The sequence below is a fragment of the Eriocheir sinensis genome, chromosome 63 (genome assembly GCF_024679095.1).
Source record: "Eriocheir sinensis breed Jianghai 21 chromosome 63, ASM2467909v1, whole genome shotgun sequence".
In the NCBI taxonomy this organism is placed as follows: domain Eukaryota; kingdom Metazoa; phylum Arthropoda; class Malacostraca; order Decapoda; family Varunidae; genus Eriocheir; species Eriocheir sinensis.
The window spans coordinates 6208769-6235535 of record NC_066571.1 but is presented as its reverse complement, the minus strand read 5'-3'; the positions used below and the strand labels follow the sequence as shown (position 1 = coordinate 6235535).

At 45.6% G+C, this 26767-nt stretch overlaps 2 protein-coding genes across 4 annotated transcripts in view; one reads left to right on the top strand and one right to left on the bottom strand.

Moving 5' to 3' along the window:
- LOC126986925 (FAD-dependent oxidoreductase domain-containing protein 1-like) overlaps positions 1 to 10329 on the top strand; it is a 52780-nt gene extending 42451 nt beyond the window's left edge. Inside the window, exons 14-15 of one of the 3 annotated variants that reach the window (XR_007740030.1) lie at positions 9732 to 9853; positions 10030 to 10329. The gene's annotated coding sequence lies outside the window, so the exon portion shown is untranslated. Of the gene's footprint in view, positions 1 to 6786; positions 7150 to 9731; positions 9854 to 10029 lie in introns of those variants that run through there. The other 2 variants (XM_050843441.1, XM_050843442.1) reach the window with 2 other exon arrangements.
- LOC126986924 (nose resistant to fluoxetine protein 6-like) lies at positions 4 to 26385 on the bottom strand. The gene is made up of 16 exons (XM_050843440.1): positions 26278 to 26385; positions 25477 to 25598; positions 23898 to 24135; positions 18662 to 18791; positions 17234 to 17334; positions 15630 to 15730; positions 15006 to 15105; positions 13589 to 13673; positions 12855 to 13006; positions 11902 to 12073; positions 9075 to 9286; positions 8360 to 8477; positions 7190 to 7367; positions 6547 to 6686; positions 5633 to 5738; positions 4 to 2390 (listed from the first exon to the last, which is right to left on the bottom strand). The coding sequence occupies exons 1-16, from the start codon at positions 26352 to 26354 to the stop codon at positions 2206 to 2208; spliced, it is 2217 nt and encodes a 738-aa protein (XP_050699397.1). The 5' UTR covers positions 26355 to 26385; the 3' UTR covers positions 4 to 2205.
- Positions 26386 to 26767: the final 382 nt, after the last annotated feature.

Genomic DNA, 26767 nt, shown 5'->3' with positions numbered 1-26767 from the left:
GGAGTATGATGTGAGGGGGAGAATGTGAAATGGGGCATGAGAGGGGGAATGTGAGATGGGGGATGTAGGATGTTGAGGGATGCTGAGATTTGCGGTGGTGATGTTCTTGAGGTGGAGTTGAAAGTGAGGTGTGTTTCGAGGTGGTATGAAGTAGTAGTGATGTGGAGATGGATGAGATGATATGAACTGAGGATGCTGTGAAAATGTGAGAAAAAAAGTGGTGATGAAAGAGTGGTGATATGCTGGATGAGAGGGAGACAGTGGTGGTGGTGGTGGTGGTGGAAGAGTAGTGGAGTTACAAGCGGTGGTGTTTTTGATGGAGTCGTGGTGGTGGTGTTGCGTTGGATGTGGGGGAGGTGAGGTGGTGGTGGTGGTGAGGGCGGTGTTGTGTCGGGAGGGGAGGGAAGAAAGAGAGGTGGTGTTGCGAGTGGTGGTGTTGGGGGGCGGGGGGGGGGGGGGAGAGTGTTGGACTACGAAAAGAATGGGAGTGTTTGCCTACCTTTTTCTCTTGGCATCTCCCTCCCTGCCTCCCCCCTCCTCTCTCTCCCTCCTCCTCTCTCTTCCCTCCTTCCCTCCCTTCCCGCGTCATTGGCCCCCCCACCCTCCCTCACTCTTCCCCACTCTCCTCTTTCCCCTCCTGTGTGTGTGTGTGTGTGTGTGTGTGTGTGTGTGTGTGTGTAAATTTTCTCCGTATCTTTCCTATTGTAAGAGAATAATGACTGCCACTCACTGTTGTCTAAGTAATAGTAATGATAATAATGATAATAATGATAATAATAATAATAATAATAATAATAATAATAATAATAATAATAATAATAATAATAATAATAATAATAATAATCATAATCATAATAACAATTGTAATAATAATAATAATACGAGTGCTGCTGCTTGCATACATGTATTTCAAATAGCGTTATTTATACAAGGCTTCGTGTCCGTGCGCAGTAGGTGAATAAAGACCGTCGTAAGGATTCCTGGCCAGTAAAACATTCCCTCTCTCAAATAAAAAGGCAAAGGCAGACCACGTCACCTTTAAGACCAACAGCCTTTGCACAGCCTCGGGAGTGGCGTGCCTCAAGCCCCGCCAGGCCGCAGGACGTGGCGGCAGGACACACGAGTCACACAGTTATACGTGCGTCTTCACACAAGGTATCGTAGACTCACAGCGCCACACATAGAGTTACAGACCTCATAGACAGTTATATATCACTAAATGCCGTTATATAGAATCACAGTCACATAATTATAGAGTTACCGACCGCATAGACGCTTCATGCTATGCGAGGCGATCTGTTCCATGAAGATGCGTACACTCGGAAATCGTCCACAGTCACTAGCCCGTCCGGGTCAGTGCACAGCAGGTGAGGACCGGCACTTACTGGACGGCGGCCTACGAAGTCACACGTCAACACACGCACGAACGCACATTATGAACCATTTAACACTGTACTATTTACATTATCTTCGTCGCCCTCTTTGGCAATTATAGATAGTCATATAATGGATACATCGATAAAAATATAAATACATCAGACACTACTGCGTACCGCTCTTGTGACCGCAGAACAATATGTAAAACAATGCTATTCAGACATGGCAAAGTGGAGAGCGTAGACTTGAATGGTGCATAACGTGAGTGTTAGTGTTAGTGTGTGTGTGTGTGTTCTCCTGTGGCTATATGCGTGGGCCGCCGTGCAGAGAGTACCCGGCCTTCAACTCCGACCCTGACCTGGACCCGTATTCTCAAAGCTTTCGGCGCTCAATAACACATATTTGACAAGGCTTTCGGAGGTGTTTCGGGCATTTTCAGGTGTAGCTTAATGGCCCTGGTGGTTGTTTAACTCTTCTTCTGTACCATGGATGTGAAAAATAACTTATGAAAGCCCGGTTAACCTCCATTTTGACCTTTGAAAATAGTTGATGTGCGAGGTGGAATCGTCTGAGAATACCGCCCCTGGTTGGCTGCTGCTTGTGGTTGCCGAGAGCACGTCAGCATGCGAGCGTCACGAGCCTCCTGCGTCGACCACCTGCATAGTTACATACGCACGCAGGTAGCGAATAAGTGGCTTTACGAACTTATAAAGACATGGGTGAAAAATGAACGATGAACACTCCATCTCTACGCAGACAATGAATAATATAATGAAGTAAATGTTCGTCTATAAATAGTTAAATAAATAGAACTGGGAGATGCGTGCGTCAGAGGTTCCTGTGGGTGGCGTGGGTGAGGGCCGGGGAGGACAGGGTGGCGAGGAGGAGGGCGTGTCGTCTGGCGGGTGGCTTGTTCTCCTTTTCCTTCGCCTCCTCCTCCTCGTCCTCCTTTTCCTTCCGTGGCCTCAACTCCGTCGCTGCGCTGCTCACTTTAGATCTCCGCCACAGCTTCCCTGAGGCAGAGACAAAGAAAAACATTAATGAAACAGTGTCTTCCAAAGCGTGTGTAGTATGTATGTATTGGAGTCTTTATTGGATTTAACGGAAAAAAAGACAATCCCTGCGGGTATCAGAAAACAGTAAGCATTTGAGAACTAGACTGGGCCACCTCCCAAGTCCCCTTCTGTCACGGGGGCTTTGTGGTGCAGTGGTTAGCACACTTGGCTCACAACCGAGAGAGCCCGGGCTCGATTCCCGGGCGGAATGGAAAAATTTGGGCGGCTTTTCCGATACCCTACGCCCCTGTCCACCCAGCAGTGAATGGGTACCAGGTATTAATCGGGGGTTGTGTCCCGTCTCCTGGGATTTGCTCCCTTCTCCTATAATTCCTTCCCCTTCTGTCTCCCTCCGGCATATGACCACAGATGTTGCGCCGACTAAACGAAACTTTCTTTCCCCTTCAATCACAAACACAAAGCCCTCATAAGCTGGACTGAACCACCTCTGAAGACTTTCGAGTTCCTTTTGAAAGCACAACAGACAGACAAAGAGACAAACAAACGTCGACGAAAGCATTATCGTCCTCCTCGCTACTCGGAGGCGCGATGATTTACAGAAACATTAACAACTTTGAGATAAATTCACTCGAAACCATTCAACTATCAAGTGTGTGTGTGTGTGTGTGTGTGTGTGTGTGTGTGTGTGTGTGTTGAATATGTGCATGTTTACATTTCTATATCCTGATCATTGAGTTGTGCATTCATATCAATCATTCATATAAATTTGTATTTGTCTCTATATCTATATGTCGACGCAATTATTTATCTGTTATTTATTCTTTTATGCACCTGAATATCTTTATATCTACACACATACACGCACACACACACACACACACACACACACACACACACACACACATATATATATTTTCATATGTTTTGGTATGTGAATATGTCTAGCTTTCCCGCGGCCCTTTGGTGCGGGTAGCGCGGCCTGGAGCGGGGCCATTTCCAGCACTCATACATAGGGAACTGAGGTTTGGGGTGGATGGCAGCCGCGGTAAAAATACTCGCTCGGTGGATAACCTCGCTCGGGGGGAGGGAGCAAACTGGCCGAGTAAACCGAGCAAGTTTTGACGGAAGGCTCACTGGACTTCGTGGATTGTGTCCGTTGCGGGACTGATAGGAAGCCAATTCGTAATTATTGTTTCTCAGGCCTGGACGGATTGTGATGAGAACGTCTGTCTACAGAACAATGCCTTCCCTTGGTTACCGAAGGTAGAGAAACAAGAAAAATATCTTTACCGTGGAAAAGATTTATTTCTTCGCCACAGAAAGTAAAGAAATAAAGAAAATAATCATCATTGTGAAAATTTGTCCATGTGAAGTTTTATTTCTGAAAAATGTTGCGTTTATTAATCACGACCAGAAAGTAAGAGTAACCTGAAGCTGAATATCCTAAACACACTGGTGACCACGACCATCACTTGCAGGCACACGAGACAACCTCGATGGCTTGAACTCGTTGGGTCTTATGGCATTAACAGCACAATTTTGGAGGCTGGGAAGGTCATGAAGCTTCCTCTGCTCCCACTCACAAGCAAAGGTCAGAGGTGGGCAGGGTTGTGCGGCCACGCGACGGAGGGGCGCACGTGGCTGATGAGGCGACGAGGGGCAAGGGGGACGGGGGCGAGGGGGACGGGGGCGAGGGGGGGTATAAGCTTGATGGTGGGAGTGGTGCAGAGGTGAGTGCAAGGCCTCACGCTTTGTTTGTGACGAGGCGGTGCTCCTCACTGCAATGCTGGTGGTGTTCATGATATATATATAATGTTGTTCAGAAGTCACGAAGTTATTGCACGAATGGAAGCACATTCTAATTAATTTGTGAAATCAGAGTCCCTTTTGGCGCCCTCCTCCGTTCAGCTTTAGGTTCACCCTCACCGTCGCCTGTGCACAAACAGGACTCGAGTCACGAAAGCTCCGCGAGGGATGAGTATTTCTTTGTGCTTGTAATTCACGGTCGCCTCGAGTTCGTGCAGGAGCTGCCTGCCCATCACGAAGTCATAATGAGCATGAGGCAAGACCTTTAGTTGTATTCCCTTTAGGATATGCTTTCCTCCCAAGTCCAGTGTAGCCCTCAGTGGCGCACGCTTCGTCCCTGATTTCCGTCTTACTTTTTGCTCTATGGCACTTGAACAGCAAAATCTGTACACACCGGTGCTCACTAGAACCGTCTTGACGCGGCGTCGGGGGCGCCTCTGCAATACAAGGAAAACCGCGACGCCTGTACGTCTTGGAAACCAGCCCGGCGCCAGCAAGCGCTTTGAGGAATGTATGTAGAGTGTGCTGCTGCCCTCCCTGTAGAAAGTCTGCAACATCCTGGCGCGCCGCAGCACCGGCAGGCCCAGGACGAGGGGGGAGGCGTCGTTCAGGAGAGGCGCTGTGTCGTGGAGCACCAGCGCCTCGTCGCTCAGCTGCTGACCGTTTTCAAATGTCAGGACAATCGGGTTTAGCTTCACCGCGTCAAAGTTTTCTGTTCCTGCTACCGAGGTGACTTTTACCTTCACTGTATTCTCGTCACCCTTGAGCAGACCGAGTATCAAGGCCAGACTCTTGGACACCACCGTTTCCGAGAGGCCGCTGTCCAGCGTCACCCACACCGCGCGGCCACTGATGGAGCAGCGCACCTTGTTGCCGCTGTGGACTTCAATGCCGTTTTTGAGGCGCGGCGGCTCCGCCACCTCGAAGTGAGCCCACGACGGGAAGAGCGACAGGTAGAGGTCGTCGTCCTCGTCGCTGCGGCTCGTTACGGACGTGGTGTCCTTGTCTGTTCGCGACTCGGTCTCTTCACTCATTTAATTCTTACGATGGTTCCTTTTAAGAACGAACTTTTAAATTTGATTACATAGAAATGCCTGACGTAAGTGAACAAATCATTATAGTACAAAGTCGGATAAGATGGGCTGCAAGGCTTGAACGAGTGTGCCTGGATGTGGCATCAAGCAGTTTTGCGAAACAGCTGCTGCTAAGTTACTGGTGTGCCAGTGATGACACTCCAGTGTCTCACCCTAATAACATAAGAACATAAGAACGTAGGAGTCTGCTTATACATCTCCAAGCTGTTCATGAGTATTGGGGCCAGCGAGCTTATAAGCCTGGAAAATAATGCACTCACCCAGATTCTCTCTGTAAACATACTGTAGCGTGTTCCTGCGTGTCTGTTATCGGGACATAAGTATAGCATAAGTACAAACCTGATGTTACGAGGGCCAGGAGGCGTGCCGCGGGGGCCTCCACCAGGAGCAGCACCACGACGCTGACGGCACCACTCAGACACAGGTCCCCGAGCACCAGGTACGCCTGAGTCATGGGAGGAAAGACACGTGCTCGGTTACTGTCGTGTGTGTTGAGTATTTTGCGTGTCGGTCCCAAACACAGCACAGCAAATCAACATACATATAATTTAAGGAAAGTCAGAGTGGTAATGTCCCTTCAACCTTAACCAGCGTTGTTTTGCCTTAATATGAGCCTTATAGAATCACCTAGACGCAGATTCGACTATCTCCAAAATAGTTCATCATCAGCGGGTTCTGTCAGTGCCTCCGTCTTGTCGAGGTGTGACTTGCGGCATTGCAGTTATTTATCAGGGTGCAGAACCTCATCATACAACAATAACCCTTTGAACCAACGTTGCCAGATTGTCGTACTCAGCCTCCCATGTTTGCCAATTTCCAACCCCAAAACTGCCTCCTCGACCCCAATAACTGCCTTCATATATAGTTACAGTTAAAAACGTTAATTATTGGTGTTTTTTTGGCGATAGCTATGGCTCAGAAACCGGTAAATACGAGGCTCTGAGTACGATAATCTGGCAACGGTGCTTTGAGCTTTGACAATAGTTTTCTTGCCTTGGGACCAGCGTTGTCAAATTATCGTACTCATCACATTGTATTTTCGTACTTTCTGACCGACAGCTACAGGAAAAAAAAAGCTGATCAACAAATAAGAGTTTTAACACTGACCTTAATTTTCTATCGTTATTTGTGTAGGTACAAGAGTTTGAGGCTTAAAGTGATAAATACAATGTGGTGAATACGATAATCTGGCGACGCTGCTTGGGACTCTAAAAGGCTCATATTCAGCTAGCGCGTCGATGGAAAGTTATTACCGCTGTGAGGTGGTCGTAGTGGATCTTGTGTGGCCTGGCGGCGGCGAGGGTCTGGAGGGGCAGCGACACCAGGAACATGCAGTAGGAGAGGCGGCACAGAGGCGCGAACACAGGCCGGGAGAAGAACCACGCCAGCACGCCTGAAGACACGCCTTGAGATAACCATTTCGGGATTGACTGCGTTCATCGACGACTTGTATTTTTCATAGCAATTATTTTTTATTTTTTATTTTTTTACAGCAGAGGAATCAGTTCAAGGGCATAAAAAACAGGAAACAAATGTGAAAAAAAGAAAGCCCGCTACTCACTGCTCCTAAAAAGAGTTAGAGGAGTGGCTGAAAGATAGAACTAAAACTGATATAACGAACAACAGATAAACAACCCAATTCAGAGAGTGCCAGTCTAAGATTGAAATAAGGCAGGGCAGGGGCAGAAGAAAATGGAGAGGTGAAATTACAACTATCGACGGAGAAGGCTGAAGCGCACAAACATCAGGGAGAAGCGGAGAACGTTCGGAAAGGCCTTCATCCTGCAGTGAACTATTGACGGAGCAGAATCGAGTGCACGAACAACGGTGGAGAACATTCGGAATGGCCTTTGTGAACTAATAATGGCTTGTGGTGACGATCTTGACATCACTCACCTGGCTGTCCCTTGAAGGCGTTGATGACGAAGAAGGCGAGCGCGGCGGCCCAGACCGGACGAGCCAGGGAGGAGTAGAGCGCCGCCCAGAGTGTCCCTCGCCCGGTTATCCAGGAGGGCCCGAGGAGCACCAAGATCACGGCCGCCCCGCACACGCCCCCGCACGCCCGCACGCACCTCTGCCACGACATGCACCGCTTACTAACGAGCAGCGTTGCCAAATTATCGTACTCAGCGCATTGCATTTTTGTAGTTTCTGACCGATAACTATAGCAAAAAAGAACGAAATCTATCAATATTTAACAGTTTTAACGCTAACTTTAATTTCCTATCGTTATTTGTGTGGTTATGACAGTCTTGGAGCCTAAAAATAATAAATGCAATGTTCAGTGTATGACAGTTTGGCAACGCTGCTTACGAGGGACTCGGGGAACGACTGAGATTTCGATTTTACTGCATTTTCAAGGATACCAATTCAATTTACTGCACCCACACACACACAACATATTTTAACGTCGTAGTTCTTTCTATTAACAGTTTTGTGGCTAGTTTGGCTTTTAATAACATTTTTTGGGGAGGATTTAGTTAGTAGTGTTGGATTTTCACAGAAGTTGACATATTAGAAGCTCAGTCATAAAAAGTGATATAAAAAAACAACAAAACCAACTAACCACGTCTTGAAAAATGGAGCAAAAAGACAAATCAGCCACATTATTGTTGAAGACTAATGCGACAATTGAAGAAGCAGGCGACAACCACACAAACCGAAGGGGGTACCTGTTCAACTCACTACACGCTAACACACACACACACACACACACACACACACACACACACACACACACACACCTGCACCCTCCCTCCCCCCCTCCAAACAGAGCTAACGTATTGCGTATTGCAGTGAGTACATATTCAAGTCGTTATTACTGTATAATGAAGGGGCCACCAGCTCAAATCACTACGCACAGACACACTCACAGCCATCTGCACCCTTCTCCAAACACCCACACACAGCTGGCGTATTGCATATTGGAGGAGGGTGCCAATTCATATTGTTTTTACTGCATATTGATGGGTTTACCAATTCAAATCACTACAAGCCCCCCCCCTCCCCCCCCACACACACGCTTGCGCACCCCCTCTCCTTCCCTTCACACACACGGGCCCTGACCTGCGTGAGGATGAGGTTGTTGTCGTCCAGCCAGTGATAGAGCACACCTGCCGCCAGCCCCACCAGGTAGGGCCCCGCGCGGCACCACGGCACCACGTAGTAGGCGTTGTAGTAGAGCCTGCCGGAGGGACACGAGGCATCACGTATACAAGAATCCTACACCAGACTCGTATATAGGGATCGTAAACTATAAGGGTAGTTTATGAGAGTCGTATGTAAAGGTCTGTTTGCTTGGTCCTTTACACCTTCATATTAATCAGACGTAATTGAGGCCGTTGTAGAAATAGCCATGTTGTTAAGAGCATTTGCAAGAGCCATAAAAATCCAAATCCATTGAGACAGTTGCATTGATCAGACACAAGGAAGGCGGCCAGCAATATACACATAGTTAGTAAGACTTGCAAGAGACAATAAGATATAAAAAAACAGTTACGTTGTGCATTTTTAGACCCTCGTATTGAGCTAAATAGATAAATAGGAAGGCGGCCAGCAATATCCGCATAGTTGGTAAGACTTGCAAGAGACAATAAGATATAAAAAAACAGTTACGTTGTGCATTTTTAGACCCTCGTATTGAGCTAAATAGATAGATAGGAAGGTTATAGCGAAATCCACATAGTTGGTAAAACGTAAAGGAGCCAAAGAAGAGCAGTTTCCACGTTCTTTCCGGCACTTTGGGGGAGTTTACGAGCAACAAACGAGTACTTCCTCTCACCGAGTGGCTTCGTAGTCCCAGTGCGTGGCGGTGGGCGGCAGGTCGTGGAGGAGGGTGATAAAGGCCGGGAGAAGGACGGCGAGGGTGAGGGCGGCGGCCAGCGGCAACCAGCGGTACCTCCAGGCGGGCCAGCGGTACACGGGCAGCAGGACGAGGGGCGGCAGGAGGTACAGTTGCCACTCCACCGCCAGCGACCACAGGTGACCGAGGCACTGTGAACACAACAGACTCATTTGCACGCCCCGGCACTCACGCGGGTGTGTTTGTATGGCACACCTGTCGCTTCCCTTCCCTGCCCCGTGAATACCGCCACCCGCCCAGCGTCCATAGTCGTGCTTGTGTTCAGTTGTATTTCAGTGTTTAAGGACCCCGTCTGAAGTGTTTTGCGGTGCCCACCTGTCCCCTTCCCCTCCTGTTCCTCCTCTTGAGACATCCTGTAAGCATCGCCACCCGCCCAGCCTCCATAGTCGTGCTTGTATTCAATTGTATTTCAATGTCTAAGAACCTCGTGTGAAGTGTTTTGCAGCTCCCACTTGCCCCCTTCCTTTCCTCTTCCTTCCCTGCCCTGTGAATACCGGCACCCGCTCAGCGTCCATAGTCGTGCATGTGTTCAATTGTATCTCAGTGTTTAAGGACCTTGTGTCTCTCCCCTTGAAGGGTTTGCAGCGCCCAGCTGTCCCTCTCCTTCATAAGACGCCCCGTGAACAGCGCCACTCGCTCATACTTGCTGCCGCGCTGGTGTTCAAGAGCATCTCAGAAACGACATACAGTGACCTCACGTATGGCAAGTCTTGTACTAATGGAAAAAATACACGTGAACCCTTTGTACTCTACTGTTAATCATATAGGAAGTAAAACAAATAGAGCTTTCCACGAGCAATGAAGAAAAGGTAGCGATAAGTTTACTGTTCTCTGACTCAAGGGCATTGAAATAAGAACAGAAACCCTATTGCAGGTGTGGAGAATGAGAAACCAAGGACAGTGACAAGAGAACAGCAAAACAGGACACCAGCCTTCAATCACCGTTACACAGCATTACCCAACACTTAACAGGCAGCATCGGCATCTCAAGAGTTAAGGAACCCCATCATCCCCCGCACCCCCTCAACGATGCCCGTTATGGAGGCTTGTAAATGTGACGGCACAGCTCCATTAAGACACCAATATCAAGATGGGACGAGGAGAATTCTGATAATGTCAATGCAAGTAATTAAACTGAATGAAAATATAAATAAAGGGAAACCGCGAAACCACATGTGATCTTTTTAATTTTTTTCCCTCGCACCCTTTCCGTTCGACTCCTGACCTTCATCTTCCATAAGCATATTAAGGTAATGGGGATCTCAAAAGGACAAACAAGGCGGGGAGGTCGTTGAGATAGAGAAGGTAGAGGTCGAGAAGGTTAAGATAGATAAGGTTGAGATAGAGAGGGTAGAGACAGAGGTTAAGGTAGAGAAGGTGGATAAAGATAAGGCTGAAATAGAGAACGTTGAGATAGAGACAGTGGAGATAGAGAAGGCTGAAAAAGAGAAAGTTGAAATGGAGAAAGTTGAGGTAGAATAGAATGTAATAGGAGAGGCTGAGATAAAGAAACTTGAGACGAAGAAAGTTAACATAGAGAAGGAAGAGACAAAGAAGATAAGCTGTAGAAGGTAATCTAGACAGTAGTATAAAAATGGTGATGATGGAAGAGACCAAACGATGGGAAAGATTATGAAACATATCTCCGGGGAAGGTAGAGGGAAAGAGGAAACATATGAATGATGAATGGAAACGGTATAAGAAAGGTGGCAGCGTGGTATACCCTGAACGATGGGAGGTAGAGTGATGCAGATGTCGAGGGAGGCTGGGAATTACTAGAGGAAAAAGAAGATGGATGGAAACGGCATAGAGAAAGGTGAGAGCGTGGTGGAAGCTGAAAGATGGAAGACAGAATGGTGCAGGTGTCAAGGGGAGCTGGAAATTACGAGGAGAAAAAGAAGATAGATGAAGGGACGAATGGGAAGGGAATAAAGAAAGGTAGCAAAGTGGCGGAGACTAACCGGTGAGAGAGGGAATGGCACACGTAACAAGGGAAGGTGGGCATGGCGAGCGGAAAGAGCAGGGGGAAAAATTAAGTTCAAAGGGTCAGGGCGGAGTCAACATGTCACTTGGAGTATCGATGTTGTACAGGAAGAAAAGGTTGGCCCACGCAGAGGTAAAAGGAAGGTGGGAGGATGGCATTGGCTGAGCGGTAGGTGAGAGAACACGTTAAAGAAGAGAAGGCGAAGTTCAAAGGACACTAGGGTTGTTGAAGGTGTTGAGGAAGAGAAAGTTGGCCCAAGAGGGATGGGACAGAGAATACGTAAAATAGGATAATGCCACGTTCGAAGGGTAAGGAGGTCCCGCCATGTCACTGGGGTTGCTGAAGTTGTTGAGGAAGAGAAAGTTCGCCCAAGAATAGGTAAACAGGACGGTGGCTGAGCGATGGGACAGACAATACGTAAAACAGGATAATGCCACGTTCAAAGGACAAGGCTGACCCACCATGCCACTGGGGTCGTTGAAGTTGTTAAGGAAGAGAAGGTTGGCCCAAGAAGAAGTGAAAGGAAGGTGGTTGAGCGGTAGGAGAAAGAATACGAGACTACATTAAACAGAAAAGTGAAAGTTCAGTGGACAAAAGGTATCTACCATGTCACTGGGGTCGTTGAAGTTATTGAGGAAGAAAAGGTTGGCCCAAGAAGAGGTGAAAGGAAGGTGGCTGAGCGGTAGCAGAGAGAATACGAGACTACATTAAACAGATATATTAAACAGAAAGTGCAAAATTCAATGGACAAGGAGTATCTACCATGTCACTAGGGTCGTTGAAGTTGTTGAGGAAGAGCAGGTTGGCCCAGGCAGTGTTGGCGCACGGGCGGCCGAAGAGCGCCTGGTATGTCCTCTCCCACACGGGGCCCGAACCCAAGAGCGGCAGCAAGCTCGTACAAGCCCACATCACGTAGCCCATGGCCGGCACCAACCTGCAACACACCAGACAGTGACGCTTGTGTTGAGTGTTGCTACCATTACCACCACCATCATCACTTTTTTTTTTTTTACAGCAGAGGAGAAAGTGCAAGGGCGTAAAAAAAAAAAAAAAACAATAATGAAAAAAAAAGCCCGCTACTTACTACTCCATTACCATTAAAACTACGATCCCCTCCACCACCCACCCATTCGTTGATGCTTGTGCTATGCTTTGGGGAGTTGTTATCATTTCCTCCATCACCATCGTTACCCCAGTCACCATTACCACCACCACAACCACCATCAACACCACCTCCACCATCATGTTCCCATTAATTGCCGTTTATGTTGTGTGCTATAGTGAGTTACAACCACTATCACCATCAATACCACCAATCGTGCCCTTACAACCACCATCACTACCACCACCACCATCACCATCACCAACCTCTCCACACTCAACTCACTGATGGTCGTGTTGTGAGAAGTCTACAGAGCATTAACATCGAAACTTGAAACTTGAGGCACAAAACAGAAGCGAATGGAAACGTTTTGGAGAGGCCTTTGTCATACAGCGGAATGATACAAGTTGATGATAAATGTATGTATGTATGTATGAAAGTATGTATGTATGTATGTATGTATGTATGTATGAAAGTATGTATGTATGTATGTATGTATGTATGTTTGTATGAAAGAATGCATGTGCCTACAGTTATCCCATTTATCTATATCTATTCAAGCATGTCTGACTTTGTATCTCTATGTATAACTATTTTTCATCCCGTGGCTCACCTTAGGTACCGCTGGAGGCAGTAGCCGGCGAAGGTGAACTCCCCGAGGCGTTTCTTGAGGAAGACGGCCACGAGGAAGCCGCTGACGAAGAGGAACGTGTCCACGGAGGGGTAAGCGTTGAACACCACCCAGTACCGCCAGTCGTCCATGTGCTGCGGGGTAAGATACACGTCGCTGCTCTGGCTCTCTGATAGACTTACAAATACTCCTTTTTTTTGTTCTATCTCTGTCTATCTATTTTTTTGTCACGTTAATGGTGATAGCCACTCTCAAGGACTTGTATATTCATTTTTTCTCTTTTTTTTTTCTACAGAACATCAACTTTCATGCACTAGTTTTGAGGCATACTTTTTCCTCTATCATTATGTCTTTGTAAGTTTATTCCTTCATGTCTTATTAATAGCACTAACGCCCTATTTCATTTATTCATCATTATTCAGCAGTATTTTATTCGTTAGTACTTATCACGAAACATTTATATATAGCTCATAGTCCTTTCACCCTCTTATCTTTATCATGTCATCATATACACATTTAATTCATTACATACTACTGTTAAACATGAAAGCGGTGTACTGAAAGACGACGAAGTGGTGGAGGCTTGACGCTGAGAGAGAGAATGGTGCTTAATGACAAGGAAAGCTGGGAATTACGAGAAGAAAGAGGAGACAGATGAAGGGACGAATGGAAATGGAATAAAGAAAGGTGGCAAAGCGGAAAAGCGGCCAACTCACCCTGAGAATGTCGCGTGGGTTGGCGGCCGTGATGAGGAAGAGCATGTAGCGGTGCGCCAGGATCACCCACGCCATACTGGTCACCCTGGAACACACACACAAACACACATACTTTCGACCACCGTTCACAGATTATCGTACTCAGAGCATAGTGTTGACCGGTTTCTGACGCATAACTATTGCCAAGAAACATCAGGAATTAACTATTTTAACGATAACCACCAATTAATCCCGTTATTGGGGCCCAAGAGACAGTTTTTGGGTCGGAAATGGGTAAATATTTTAGTCTTCCAAATATGTCGAGGCCGGTCTGGCGTTGGCTCCCGCTGGTCCTTTCCTCCCCTCTGCTCTGCCACACAGTCCCAACACCTATCCCTTCCTCTCATATGTAAGCTATAGGTAACATATGAGAGGAAAAAATAGGTGTTGGGACTGTGTGGCAGAGCAGAGGGGAGAAATGGACCCGCGGGAGCCAACGCCAAAACGGACTCGACAATTTGGTTTCACTATAGAGAGTACGATTATGTGGCAACGTTGCTAGATACGAGTCACGCTGAGGCAGGGGTACACACACACACCCTTCACCGTCGCGCTAAAACACCTTACTTATAAAACGGGGGAGATATTAATACTTTTTAAGAGGTGTGTTGTGTCATTCAGAAATACACAAACACACACTTATATACACACGCACACGTCCTACACAGAGACCCTTGACACGTTAGTCCTTCCTTTGTCCTCTGTGACCATTACCACATGACACTTGAAGGATATTAGGACAAGGGACTCTCATACGCATCCCAGCCACCGTTGCCATATTATCGTACTCGTATCGTACTCGTATCGTACTCGTATCGTACTCGCCTCGTATTTACCGGTTTCTGAGCCATAGCTATTGCCAAAAAACACCAATGATTAACCACTTTAACGATAACTATATATGAAAGCAGTTATTGGGGTCGAGGAGGCATTTTTTGGGTCGGAAATCGGCAAACATGAAGGCTGAGTACGACAATCTGGCAACGCTGAATTATTCCTAGCCACTGGTACCTCCTGCCATCCTTCCCCTCCCCCCAAACATACACACACACCCTCCATCCCTACTCACGCACTGCAACACTCTCACATGCATCCATCAGGTCAAGAACGGACGAATACAAATACACTCCCATCAACACGTCATCTCACGCATCACATTACATTCTTAGTTATTTTTATGGATGGCCTTTTTCTTGTCTCTCCCAGCGTACTGCACCTTGTCCTCAGTTTTAATCAAGAGCTAACACGTCTACCTACATGGAACTATAACGACACGCATTCTTTGTTCTCTGTTTCTTTGTTTCGTTAGTTTTGGGGATGTGTTGCGTGCGTCTGTTCCCTTGCACCGAGTTTGTCTGTTAGTGTGTTGCGTGCTCACCTGATCCCGTCGAGCGTCTGCAGGTGTGTCTCCGCGGCGCTGTAACTCATCAGGCGCGTCCAGTTCTGCGTCAGCGAGAAGCAGTGGAGCAGCTGCGAGCCTGGCGTAAGAAGTGGAAGAGTAAAAGAAGTGCGCTCGGGCAGGTCACGTCATGCGAAGAACTTATAACGGATAGATAAACTACAGATAGACAACCAGAGTAACAGGCAGGCAATCAAAGTATCAGGGTGGCGACGCAGAACTTATAAGAAAGGCCATGTCCGATAGAGAAAACTAGGTGAAGGGATGGACTCAGAACTACCCGAAGCAGGATGGAGAACACTAACATCAGACAGAGAAAGGTGGAGAATGTTGGGGAAAAGTGTTTTTTTTCCCTGCAGTAGACTTAAGGAGGCCGACGATGTTGCTGATGCTGATGATGAGGATAATAATGATGCTAATGATGAAAATGGTGGATGGAAACGGAAGACGAGAAATTATGAATACGAAATGATGAAAGACAAAGGAAAGTGCACAGGAATCTTAGTATATATAGGAAACTGTCCCTCACGCTATCAATAGACCTTTATGTGACTCAAGGATGATTCTTAACGCTACCTAACTCCTGCCCTGAGCGCCACTGACCCGGGAGGCAAGGGCAGCCGGCGGGGGTCCTAGAGCAAGGCCGCTGAAGCTCCACCATCGTCGCCGCCGTCACCAGCAGCACCAGCACCGCCGTCACCAGCCTGCCGAGACACAAGACCGCCTTTGTTAAGCTATCGCCTCCTCCTTCGTGGTGACGGTTATATATCTCCCCGTGACAGAGAGGAACACATGGAAGAAGACACTGGCAACCATTTATGTGACAGTGATATCGAACATTTAGTAACATTTTATCTTAGGTGTATAGTAAGATGATGTTGCACAGATACATATACAATTAAAGCAACACTATTCTGAAAATGCATTAGAACACATTGAAGTTGTTATTACAGAAGTGTGAAAACCTTGAAAGTAAAACAGAGTACCTCAAAGCAATCTGGAGCACTGGTAAAGAAAACAAAGCCCTCTATGTGACAGATATTGAACGTTTAGTAACATTTTGTATTGTTCAGTGCATGCTAGAGTGATGTGGCGTAGATACAAATACAGCTGCAATACACTGCTCTTAAGATACTCCAGAACACGTTGACGTTGTTACTTTTTTATAGCAAGGGAGGCAGCTCTAGGGCAAAAAACAAAGCAACAACAAAAAAGACTACTATAAACTTTGAACACCTTGAAAGTAAACATAATACTTCATAGCAATCTGGAGCACTGGTAAAGAAAACAAGTGGGCAAGATCTTTAAACTTATGACTCCAGTCCGAATATCACCTTGAACAGCACAACACGACATCGATCCTTTCAGTAGCAACTCTAAGGGAACAGTAACCCAGCCTTAAGCTTTGGTAGGGCAAGGTGAAGTTGGAGGCATGCGGTATCGTTACGACGGAGATGAGCACCGAGGCCACGCGCAGCTGTTAAGTTTTGGGAGCAGCTACAAAGGCAATCCCACATCACCGCCAAGTTTAATCAAGTAAAGCCCCGTTCACACTGTGCCGACTCGGGGCCACGACAACCCAGCGACTCGGGGTATACGAGGTCTTGGGTGTGAAATGTTGATGTGGAAGGGTCGCATAAGGTCGGAAAAACTATGTGCGACCCTTTCATGTCAACATTTCACACCCAAGACCTCGTGTTTTCGGAGTCGCTGGGTTGTCGAGGCCCAGAGTCGGCACACGGTGAACGGGGCTTAAGACTAAAGCCCGTATTTTAATTCGTCTCGGCTCCTCAGTTCGCCTGTTTAAAAAGTCTCTCGTAGAAGCTGCTGGTCTTTTAATGGACTGTTTTGCAATTCCAGTGAGAGTTTTACATGATTTCTCAAGAATGACTGAAAAGATGCGTAAAGGAAAAAATGATGTCAAAGGTAAAATATACAAAACAATGAATAAAAAAGAAAACTTAGTGATTGATGAAAAAGGTAGCTTGTCCGAAAAAAAAACACCCATGGAAACCCGGTTAATCTTCTCTGTGGCCTTAAGAATAGTCGTAATTGGAGGAAAATACGTTCAAGAATATGGTAACGGCGACGGGCTCAGTCTTCTTTATCTCCCCCTCGACAGGAAGGACAGGACTGGGGGCGCTGTGGCTTTGGCGGGGTAATGAGCGGCGCTGCGGGGGACAACAGGCGGAGGGAGCGTCACTTACAAGAAGGAGGAGTTGCCGCTGGCCGGGTCGTGGTCATGGCGCTGGCAGGTGACGCTGAGGGAGGCGGCGGCGGGGCCCTGCTGCTGCCGCGCCAAGGACTCCTGAAGGGGCGAAGGAAACACGTGCTTCGGTAAGACAATGCTACTACTACTACTACTACTACTACTACTACTACTTCTACTACTACTACTACTACTACTACTACTGCTGCTGCTGCTGCTACTACTACTACTACTACTACTTCTACTACTACTTTTTTCCTGATAGTTACTTTCCTAAAATCAAAAGAGTAAATATAAAGAAGTTTCTCAATATAAAATGTAGTACCTGTCTACTCATAAGATGACCAAGAACAAAACTGGATGATGAGAAAGTTATACAGATTTAAAAAAGGTAAAATAAATATAATAACCAATACTTTTCCACCTTCCTCAAGCTGAACTGCCACATATCGCTAATGGCTGTCATGTTTGTTCTTTTTCTTGTGTGTGGGCGTCGTAACAGCTCCCGGGTTGGTAATACAGTGATGTGTGTGTTTGTTGTTTCATGTTTTCTCTCTCAACTTTCCTTTATGTTTTCTTTCCCAGCTGTCACGGAACACTAATGGCCGCTATCGTGTTCTTTTCCTCCCCGTGGCCGATACTCTTACAAAGGTTCGTGGGTGGCGTGATTGGGACTTGTTTTTTGTATGTTTTGTTTAGGCATCAACAATCGACAACACTCAGCTGTCACCTTCTCCTCGGTCTATCCTTAACTCAAGATCTCAACTGGGAACTCCATATCTCCTCTCTCACTAAATCAGCTTCATCGAGGTTGGGTGTTTTGTATCGTCTCTGTTGTGGGAGCGGCAAGTAGAGGTCTTTTTTTTCTACACTCTTTTTGTTGCCCTTGCGCCGTCTCCTTTGTTGTAAAAAAAAAAAAAAAAAGGATTTCTCTGCAGCTAAAGCGAATCATTATCTTCAACATCTTCCTCTGTCTTCTATTTTTTTGGAGTAACATGTTTCTAGCGTTGTCTTCTAATTTTGTTACAGTAGGTCGTGGATGGTGTGACAGTGACTTGTGTTTCGTGTGCTGTGTTTTGTTATCGAATATGTTTTAGCATCAGGAGCCCACTAACTCAACCCTGACTAACTTAATCCACTAACTCAACCCCCACTAACTTAATCCACTAACTAAACCCCCACTAACTCAACCCACAAACTCAATCACCGCTTACTCAACCCACTAACTCAACCTACAGTTTATCATAATCTTTAGTATCTTCATCTGCCTTCTCTTATATGCATGGAGCAGCGTGTTCAAGGATTATATTTCTAATCATGTTTTGTCTTGATCTGGTGTCTTAAACTAAATACAAACCCTCGGCACTGCTACTGTACTGTTGCTCGAGCTATGCCTTCAAGACCTCTGCTGCACGGAGACACTCACCTGGAGGAAGCTCTCGGTGCAGGTGTGGGGCACGCAGGTAGCATAGGTGTGCTCGAACTCCCCCGCCAGTGACCTGAGCAGCTGCCAGGAGCCTGAAGTACCTCCTTGGTCCTCCCTCGCTCCCTCGTCCCTGTCACAAAATCATTGGTCTCATAAGGGTTTCGTTCTTCCAATAAGCGCATAAAGTCTCTAAGCTTCGTTGATTTCTAAGAGCCTTACTACAAACACTGACGACTACGATCCATTATTATTGCTTCATCTCCTCTTATTGTTATTCATACCTTTGGTCACAGTTTGGTCACACAAGGACATCGTTTATCCGTTTTTAAGTAAGGAACGTCTCTAAGTTTCGTGGTTTACAAGAGCCTTTCTGTAAACACTAACGAGCATGATCAGTTATCAATTCATATCGTCTTACTGAAACTCACGGTCTTGATAACATTCTTCAACGCTTCAAAGTCCACCGCGATGTTGCTTTCCTTATTACTGTCCTGCTAAACGCTCTTCAACTCCTTTCCTCTAACTGACACTTCAATCCTTCAGAGTCAACCAGCATATCGTTTCCCTTTGTTACTGTCATGGTTACTGCTCTTCCGAACCTTCGAACTGTCTGCTTCCTCTCTCCCTCGGCCCCGCTACACATGACTTTCTCCTACTCAAGCTCATCCCTACTTGTCTAACTTCCTATAATGCAAGACTTAACCCGTAGCTCCACTCATTCACCCCTTTCGCTGGCAAACTCTGGAGCTGCCTAACTTTTGGTCCCCTTCCAACTTTCTACGACCTAAATTCTCTGGAGGGAAGTATGAAAGCGCCTCTGAAACTATATTTGATCTCTTGCTACGCCTTTTGTTTTACTTTGTGGGGGGAGAAGCTTGTTGTGGGGATTTTGTTTTTCTTTTCTTATGTCTTTTGTTTTGTTATCAGTCTGTCTCCCTTGCTATTTAATTCTCCCTCTGTCTCCCTTTTCTTATAGTCATCGATTTGCTATTTAATTCTCCCTCTGTCTCCCTTTTCTTATAGTCATTAATCATTTTCTCTTGCAATTTAGTTTTAGGCCTGTCTCCCCTGCTATTTAATCCTCCCTCTGTCTCCCTTTTCTTATAGTCATCGATATTTTTCTCTTGCTATTTATTTCTAGGTCTGTCTCCCCTGCTATTTAATCCTCCCTCTGTCTCCCTTTTTTCATGGTCTTCAATCTTTCCCCCTTGCCATTTTGTTTTAGGTCTGTCTCCCCTGCCATTTAATCCTCCGTCTGTGGCCTTTTTCTCATAGCCATCGATCTTTTTCTCTTGCTATTCAGTCCTAAGTCTCTCCCCCCTGCCATTTAATCCTCCCTCTGTCTCCTTTTTCTCATGGTCTTCAATCTTTCCACAAGCTATTTTGTTCTAGGTCTGTCTCCCCTGCCATTTAATCCTCCCTCTGTCTCCCTTCTCTTATGGTCCTTGATCTTTCTCCCTCTAGTTTTTGGTCCGTCCCTCTTGTTCTTCAGTCTTTGCTCATTCCCTCTTTTCCCTTCGCCCTTGGCCTGTCCGTCTTGCCGTAAAAAAGAAAAGAAATCAGCAACCCGAAGCCGTATCACCCAAGACACAACTCGAAACCAAAGACGGAATAACTAACGACTCCATCACAAAGACTAGATTATTTGTTGTTTTATTTGCACCGTAGAGCACGCGCGTCTGTCAGGTTCGAAGTATCAGCTTTAAAATTTGATGATAACAGCCTGGGGTGAGCGGGATTATGGAGAACTGCCGATCGTAGTAATCAAATGTTATGTAAATGCTCCACCCCATTCGATAACGCGGTGCTCAGCGGGCGTTTTTCTTCCAGTTATTTATTTTTTTTTTTTTTACAACAAAGGAGGCAGCTCAAGGGCAACAAAAAAAGAAAACAACAACAAAAAAAAGCCCGCTACTCGCTGCTCCTAAAGTAAAGCAAAAGAGGTGGCCGAAAGGAAGATCAAATACAGGAGGAGAGGTGTCCTGATCTTGGTTTGTCTTCGCGAATAACTTTTTTTGTTTTGTTTAGAAGCGACATATGGAAGACCAATAGTGATAATAAAAAGTTGTGAAAATTATCTCTCCTCACCATGTATTTTTATATCAGCATGCGGTTTTTTTTTCATATTTCAGCGTTTTTCTTCAACTTATTTGCTGTTTTTGGTTTGTCTTCGGGAAATAACTGGTTTTTTTTTTATGGGGCAGCGGGATATAAAAGACCAACAGTAATAATGAAATGTTATGAAAATTTTCCCTTATCACTTTTTTTTTAATCGTCAGCGCGCGTTTTTTCATATTTCAGCGAGCGTTTTTCTTCAACTTATTTGCTGTTCTTGATTTGTCTTCGGGAAATTACTGTCTTTTTTGGGGGAGCGGGATATGGAGGACCAATAATAATAGGAATTTATGGGAATGATCTCTTATCGTTTTATACTTTTGTCTTTAGCGGCTGTTTTTTTTCTATATTTTCGTAGGCCTTGGTTTGTCTACGAATTATAAGACTGCTTGCTTACTAACAGTTTTAAAGGGGGAGGGGATATAGATAAGGGATATGGAGGACCAATAGTAATAGTAAGTTAAGGGAAGGACCTCTTATTGCTTTATACTTTTGTCTTTAGCGGCCGTTTTTTTAATATTTTCGTAGGCCTTGGTTTGTCTACGGATTATAAGACTGCTTGCTTACTAACAGTTTTAAAGGGGGAGGGGATATAGATAAGGGATATGGAGGACCAATAGTAATAGTAAGTTATGGGAACGATCTCTTATCGCTTTATACTTTCTTGTTTAGCGGCCGTTATTAAATATTTTCGCAGGCCTTGGTTTGTTTACGGATTATAAGGTCGGTATTATAAGGCAGTTTCCCTTCTCACATCAGTCATTTCTAAAGGTCAAAGAGGGGGTTAAATGGGTTCTAATGAGTATTTCTTTAAGTTCATAGTATAGAAGAAGGGTCGACCTACCACTGGGGTCATAAAACTACTGCTGGAAATGCCCACAACTCCTACGAGAGACTTGTCAAATATGTGTTCTTGGGGGTCGATATGTTTTATAATGCGACCCTAAGACTGCTTGGTCACTAACAGTTTTAAGGGGGCAGGTGTCACTACTAATAATGGAGAGGTATATTAATCGTCTCATCCCTCTATGTAGCGGCGCCGTGACGTGATAACACAACCGATCAATCAGTCCCATCACACTGGGGCGTCTGGTTCAGCTGATTCATTTCTCTTCCCCTCACGTTGCAGTCCTCGGCGTGTCTCAGTTCGTGTTTGAAATCATGACCCACTTTTGCGTCGTTCTCTTAACCATTTCTATCTCTTTAGTTTGTTTTGCAGATGGATTTTATTTTACTTATTACTTTACTTTACTTATTACTTTTCTTTACTTTACTTTACTCTACTTTACTTTACTTATTTAATTATTACTTATTACTTTACTTTTTGCAGCTGGATTTCTATTATTTATAACTTTATTACTTATTTTACTTACTTTATTCACACTCCTATCCTTGCTGTATACTCGGCTTGCCTCGGTTTAGAATATATGCAATTGAACTCGAATATTACATTTTATTAAAGGAGATGTTCTGTTGCGTGTGTCGACGTTTGTGATGCGTGTTCGAAGAGACATACTGCGTTGAAAAGCGATCTGCCTTCTCAAATATGTTGCCAGTTATTATGCATCTTGTTTTCTGTCTCAGTTTAGAATATATGCAATTGAATTTGAATATTACATTTTATTAAAGGAGATGTTCTGTTACGTGTGTCGATGTTTGTGATACGTGTTCGAAGAGACATACTGCGTTGAAAAGCGATCTGACTTCCCGAATATGTTGCCAATTATTATAGATCTTGTTTTCTGTCTAAAGGACATATTCTCAAACATTTTCGGAATTACACACCACACTGGATAAGGCTTTCATAGAGGTTGTTGTGAGTATTTCCATGGGTAGTTTTATGAGCCTAGCGATACTTTGACAAGGCTTCTGTGCCACGAATCTAAAAACACTCACGAGAACCCGACTGCTATCCTCTGTGACCTTTGAATATATTTGCTATGAGATTCTAAGCGTCTGGGAATACTGGCTCGGGACTTTTATCTCTCGTCCTCCAGCATTCATGAGGCGCCGAGTTAATACAGCAGCCTCCCCTTTAAAGCTGCCTCCTCTTGCATAATCTGGCGCTCGGCTTGGCAAAACAACTCTAAAACATGCGCATAGTAATGAAGAGCATTTGCGTGGGAAATGAACACGAGGCAGGCGACGGAGAGAGGGCGGGCGAGGGACTTTTATTTGTCTGAGGTTATACGAATGTTACTGAGGTTGATTTTCTTAGACGTTTCCGCCTCTCACATCAACTAATTCCTAAGGCTGTAAAGGAGATTAGTCGGGTTCTCATGAGGGTTCTGTAGGTTCATGGCACAGAAGAAGGGAACGGGGTCATGAAACTACCCCTGGAAATGTCTAAAACTACTACGAAAGCCTTGTCGAATGTGTGTGTACGTGGGTGTCGGAATGTTGAATAATGTGACTCTGAGCCTCATAAAAGATCAAGAGGAAAAGCCAAGAAGTGCACAAAGAGGAATGGAAATATAAATCAAGGGAATAGTATATATAGGCAGGAAGTGAGCATCATTGACTAGGGAATAGACAAAAATACTGAGGATCTTCTAATAACTATGCAGGAAAAGAAATGAGCTTGGGCAGACCATATCATGCGTGAAGCGGGTAACAAATGGACAACAGCCAAAATAACCCAGAAATCGGGAAGTCAGGGCCGGCCGACAGAGAACCAAGTGGAGAGATGAAATTGGAAGCTTTGCCAGACCGTGGTACATGACCATCAGACAGAGAAAGATGGAGAATGTTGGGAAAATAATTTGTCCTGCAGTTGATGATGATGATGATGATGATGATGATGATGATGATGCCAACCTTCCTGCTAACATCTGCTCAACATGCTTAGTTTTTCATGTATTTTCGAACCCCATTGCCTCCGCGTGGCGTCAGGAGGGGCATCTGGTCTTAAACTCCCTAGCCACAACATTAAAACAGCGACCCATTAGGAAGTGTAAAAGCAGTCAGGAGCTTTTTTTTTATCATCTGTTCTTACCCTTGAGCTGCTTCCTTTACTGTAAAAAAATGCCCGGAATGGTAATGTTCATGTGAAGACAAAACGAGGCACCAAAAAAGGATTATCAGTGCAGTTCTAGAAGTATAAAGGACTTGTTTATCTTACCGAACGGAGACGAGGCAGTACCGTCCCCGCAGCGTCGTGTCCTGCTGTTGGAGTACCTCAGGGGGGAAGGCCGCCAGGCTCAGGTTGTGCAGGGCCAGATGGAGGCTGCTGTGCTTCAGGTGGGAGGTGAGGGCGCCGGGGAAGTGCGTGGTGACTCCCTCACATAGTTCAGGGTGCCCGCGAGCCTCCGTAGCACCTGCAGCCACACCGTCAGCCACCTTGCCGCTGGCGTCCCACACTGAGGCAGAGATGAAAGGAACGTCCGGATTAGGATTCTTTGTAGTAACGGATCGCGGAAGAGTGTTATCTGCACCGTTGCCAGATTATCGTACTCAGAGCATAGTATTTACCAGTTTCTGACGCCTAAGATTATCGTACTCAGAGCATAGTTTTACTGGTTTCTGACGCCTAAGATTATCGTACTCAGAGCATAGTATTTACCGGCTTCTGACGCCTAAGATTCTCGTACTCAGAGCATAGTATTTACCGGTTTCTGACGCCTAACTATTGCCAAGAAACATCAGGATCTAACTCTTTTAACAATAACTATAAATGAGTTTCGTTATTGGAGCCCAGAAGACAGTTTCGGGGTAGGAAGTCGGGAAATATAAGCGGCTGAGTACGACAATCTGGCAACGTTGGTTATCTGGACCACCACGCCTTCACAAGGGGATAACTTTGTACACATCAGACACCGGGAGACAGGAGGCAGGAACGTGAGTAGGAAGGGACATCTGGATCAACGTTAACAGATTGTCGTACTCAGCCTCGTATTTTTTATCGATTTCTAACCCCAAAACTGTCTCCTGGGCCCTGATAACGAGATTCATTCATAGTTATCGTTAAAATAGTTAATTCCTGATGTTTCTTGACAATAGTTATGCGTCAGAAACCGGTAAAAACTATGTTCTGAGTACGACAATCTGGCAACAGTGATCTGAATTAAAGTTCTTTGCCGTACTGGGTCGCGGGAGACTGTTATCAGGGCCATCTCTTCTTCACAAAGGGCGGGAGACAGGAGGCAGGAGGGAGAGAGGAAAGGGATGTCTAAATTTGGTTCTTTGCTGTATACTGGATGGAGGAAGACTATTACCAGGGTCGCCACTCATTCACAGAGGATTAACTAAACACCAGACGGCGATAGACACGGCTCTTAGTGCTATCGAAGCTTGCCAGTTGATCGTGAGGGTAAGGATGCAGATATGATTGAGTCACAGATAGAAGAAATAGATAAAGAACACTGTTATAGACACAAAGATTCAAATTACTCCTCAAACAGTGAAGAAGGGTAAGGATGCAGATATGATTAAGTCACAGTAAGAAAAATAAATAAAGAACACTGTTATAGACACAAAGATGCAAATTACTCGCCAAACAGTGAAGAGATGTGTGGACTCGTTCGTTAGGAAGACCAACAACACGAAGACTATTTTATGCACATGGAGTGGTAAGGAGTGGAACAAATGACAAAAAAAGTGCGTTATGAGGTGGATCGACACGTGCCTGTAAGAAATGAACACCTGAACATTAGTTTTATGCACATGGAAGGTTTATGTTGCAAAAAGTTATAGTTTCTCACTGGTGCGACTCCAGGGCTGCGAGGAGGCGAGGGTGAGGGCCGAGTGGGCGAGGCAGAGGCCGGCGGCGAGGTCTTGGGGCGCGGCTGCTCGCACGGGGTAGTAGTGCCTCCCCAGCAGCCATCTGAAGGGCGCAGAGAGGATGAATGGCTCCCTTAAGGACTGAACCCCAAGATATCCATCACCACCACAAGCTTGAAGTCTGGCTACAGTTTCTTTTCTTTCCTTGGGGTAATCATTTTTATATATATTATAGGAAACTGGCCAAGAGCAGAATATGATAAAAAAAAGTCCGCAACACTTCGCTCCATAATGAAAAGGAAACACAGAGCGAAACCAAAGAGCAAGATCAGATTTAGCCCGAAATGAGTCTTGATGCTCCCCACTTGAAACTCACGAATACATATTTAATAATGGATTGCGAAGTTGAGATCCACAAGTGCAGCAATTTAAGTGTTGGAAAAGTTACGTTTATCATAACCGCATATTTAACGTATAAATAAAAACCGACACTGGCAGACGATAGAGTTATATTTTTAACCAAACAGTTTCGGTGGACACTTAACTGCCACCATCTTCAGTCTGCCAGTGTGGGTTTTTATTTATACATCAAGAAATCACGTCAGTATGATTAGCCCCTCTGCACATTTAACGATAAGAATTTAAGTCAATGCAAATCCCAAAGGGGCGTGAGTTTGGGATTTGGGTCTGATTTCCCTGTGACCACTTCCACCACGAGGGCTTCAGGCAACAGTCCCGTTACCTTAGGGGCGATACCTGTGTCCCGTGGCATGGAGTCTCACCTGAGGGACAGAAGAGTGTCTTGAGTGTGTCCCGGGATGGTGACGCGCTCGGCCGCCTCCACCGACACCACCACCATTGTCACCACCACCACCACCACCACCACTTGCTTCACGCCCCATGCTAGAGAACCTGGTGGGGGGAACGATAAACATTTGAATACTGCACCGCACTCAAGGAAACGTTTCTCTTTTGTGTGTTTATATCCTTGCAGTGTAGTCAGCCAGTGAGCAGAAATGACGCACCCAGGCAGAGAAATATTGATTACAACAGCATGACGCACGAGTGTTTTAACCTGAGGCCGTCACATGTCATCAAGCAATTTTTTTTCTGCGCCACCGAAACCATTTATATATCATTGCTTGCATCTATTGAAATAAAACGTTTAAAGGATCAGATATGGTACAAATTTTCTGCACACTTTCATCCACTTTGACACGCAATTAAAAAGGTGAAAGGTAGTTGGATTAGACAGAATGGACAGAGAACAAC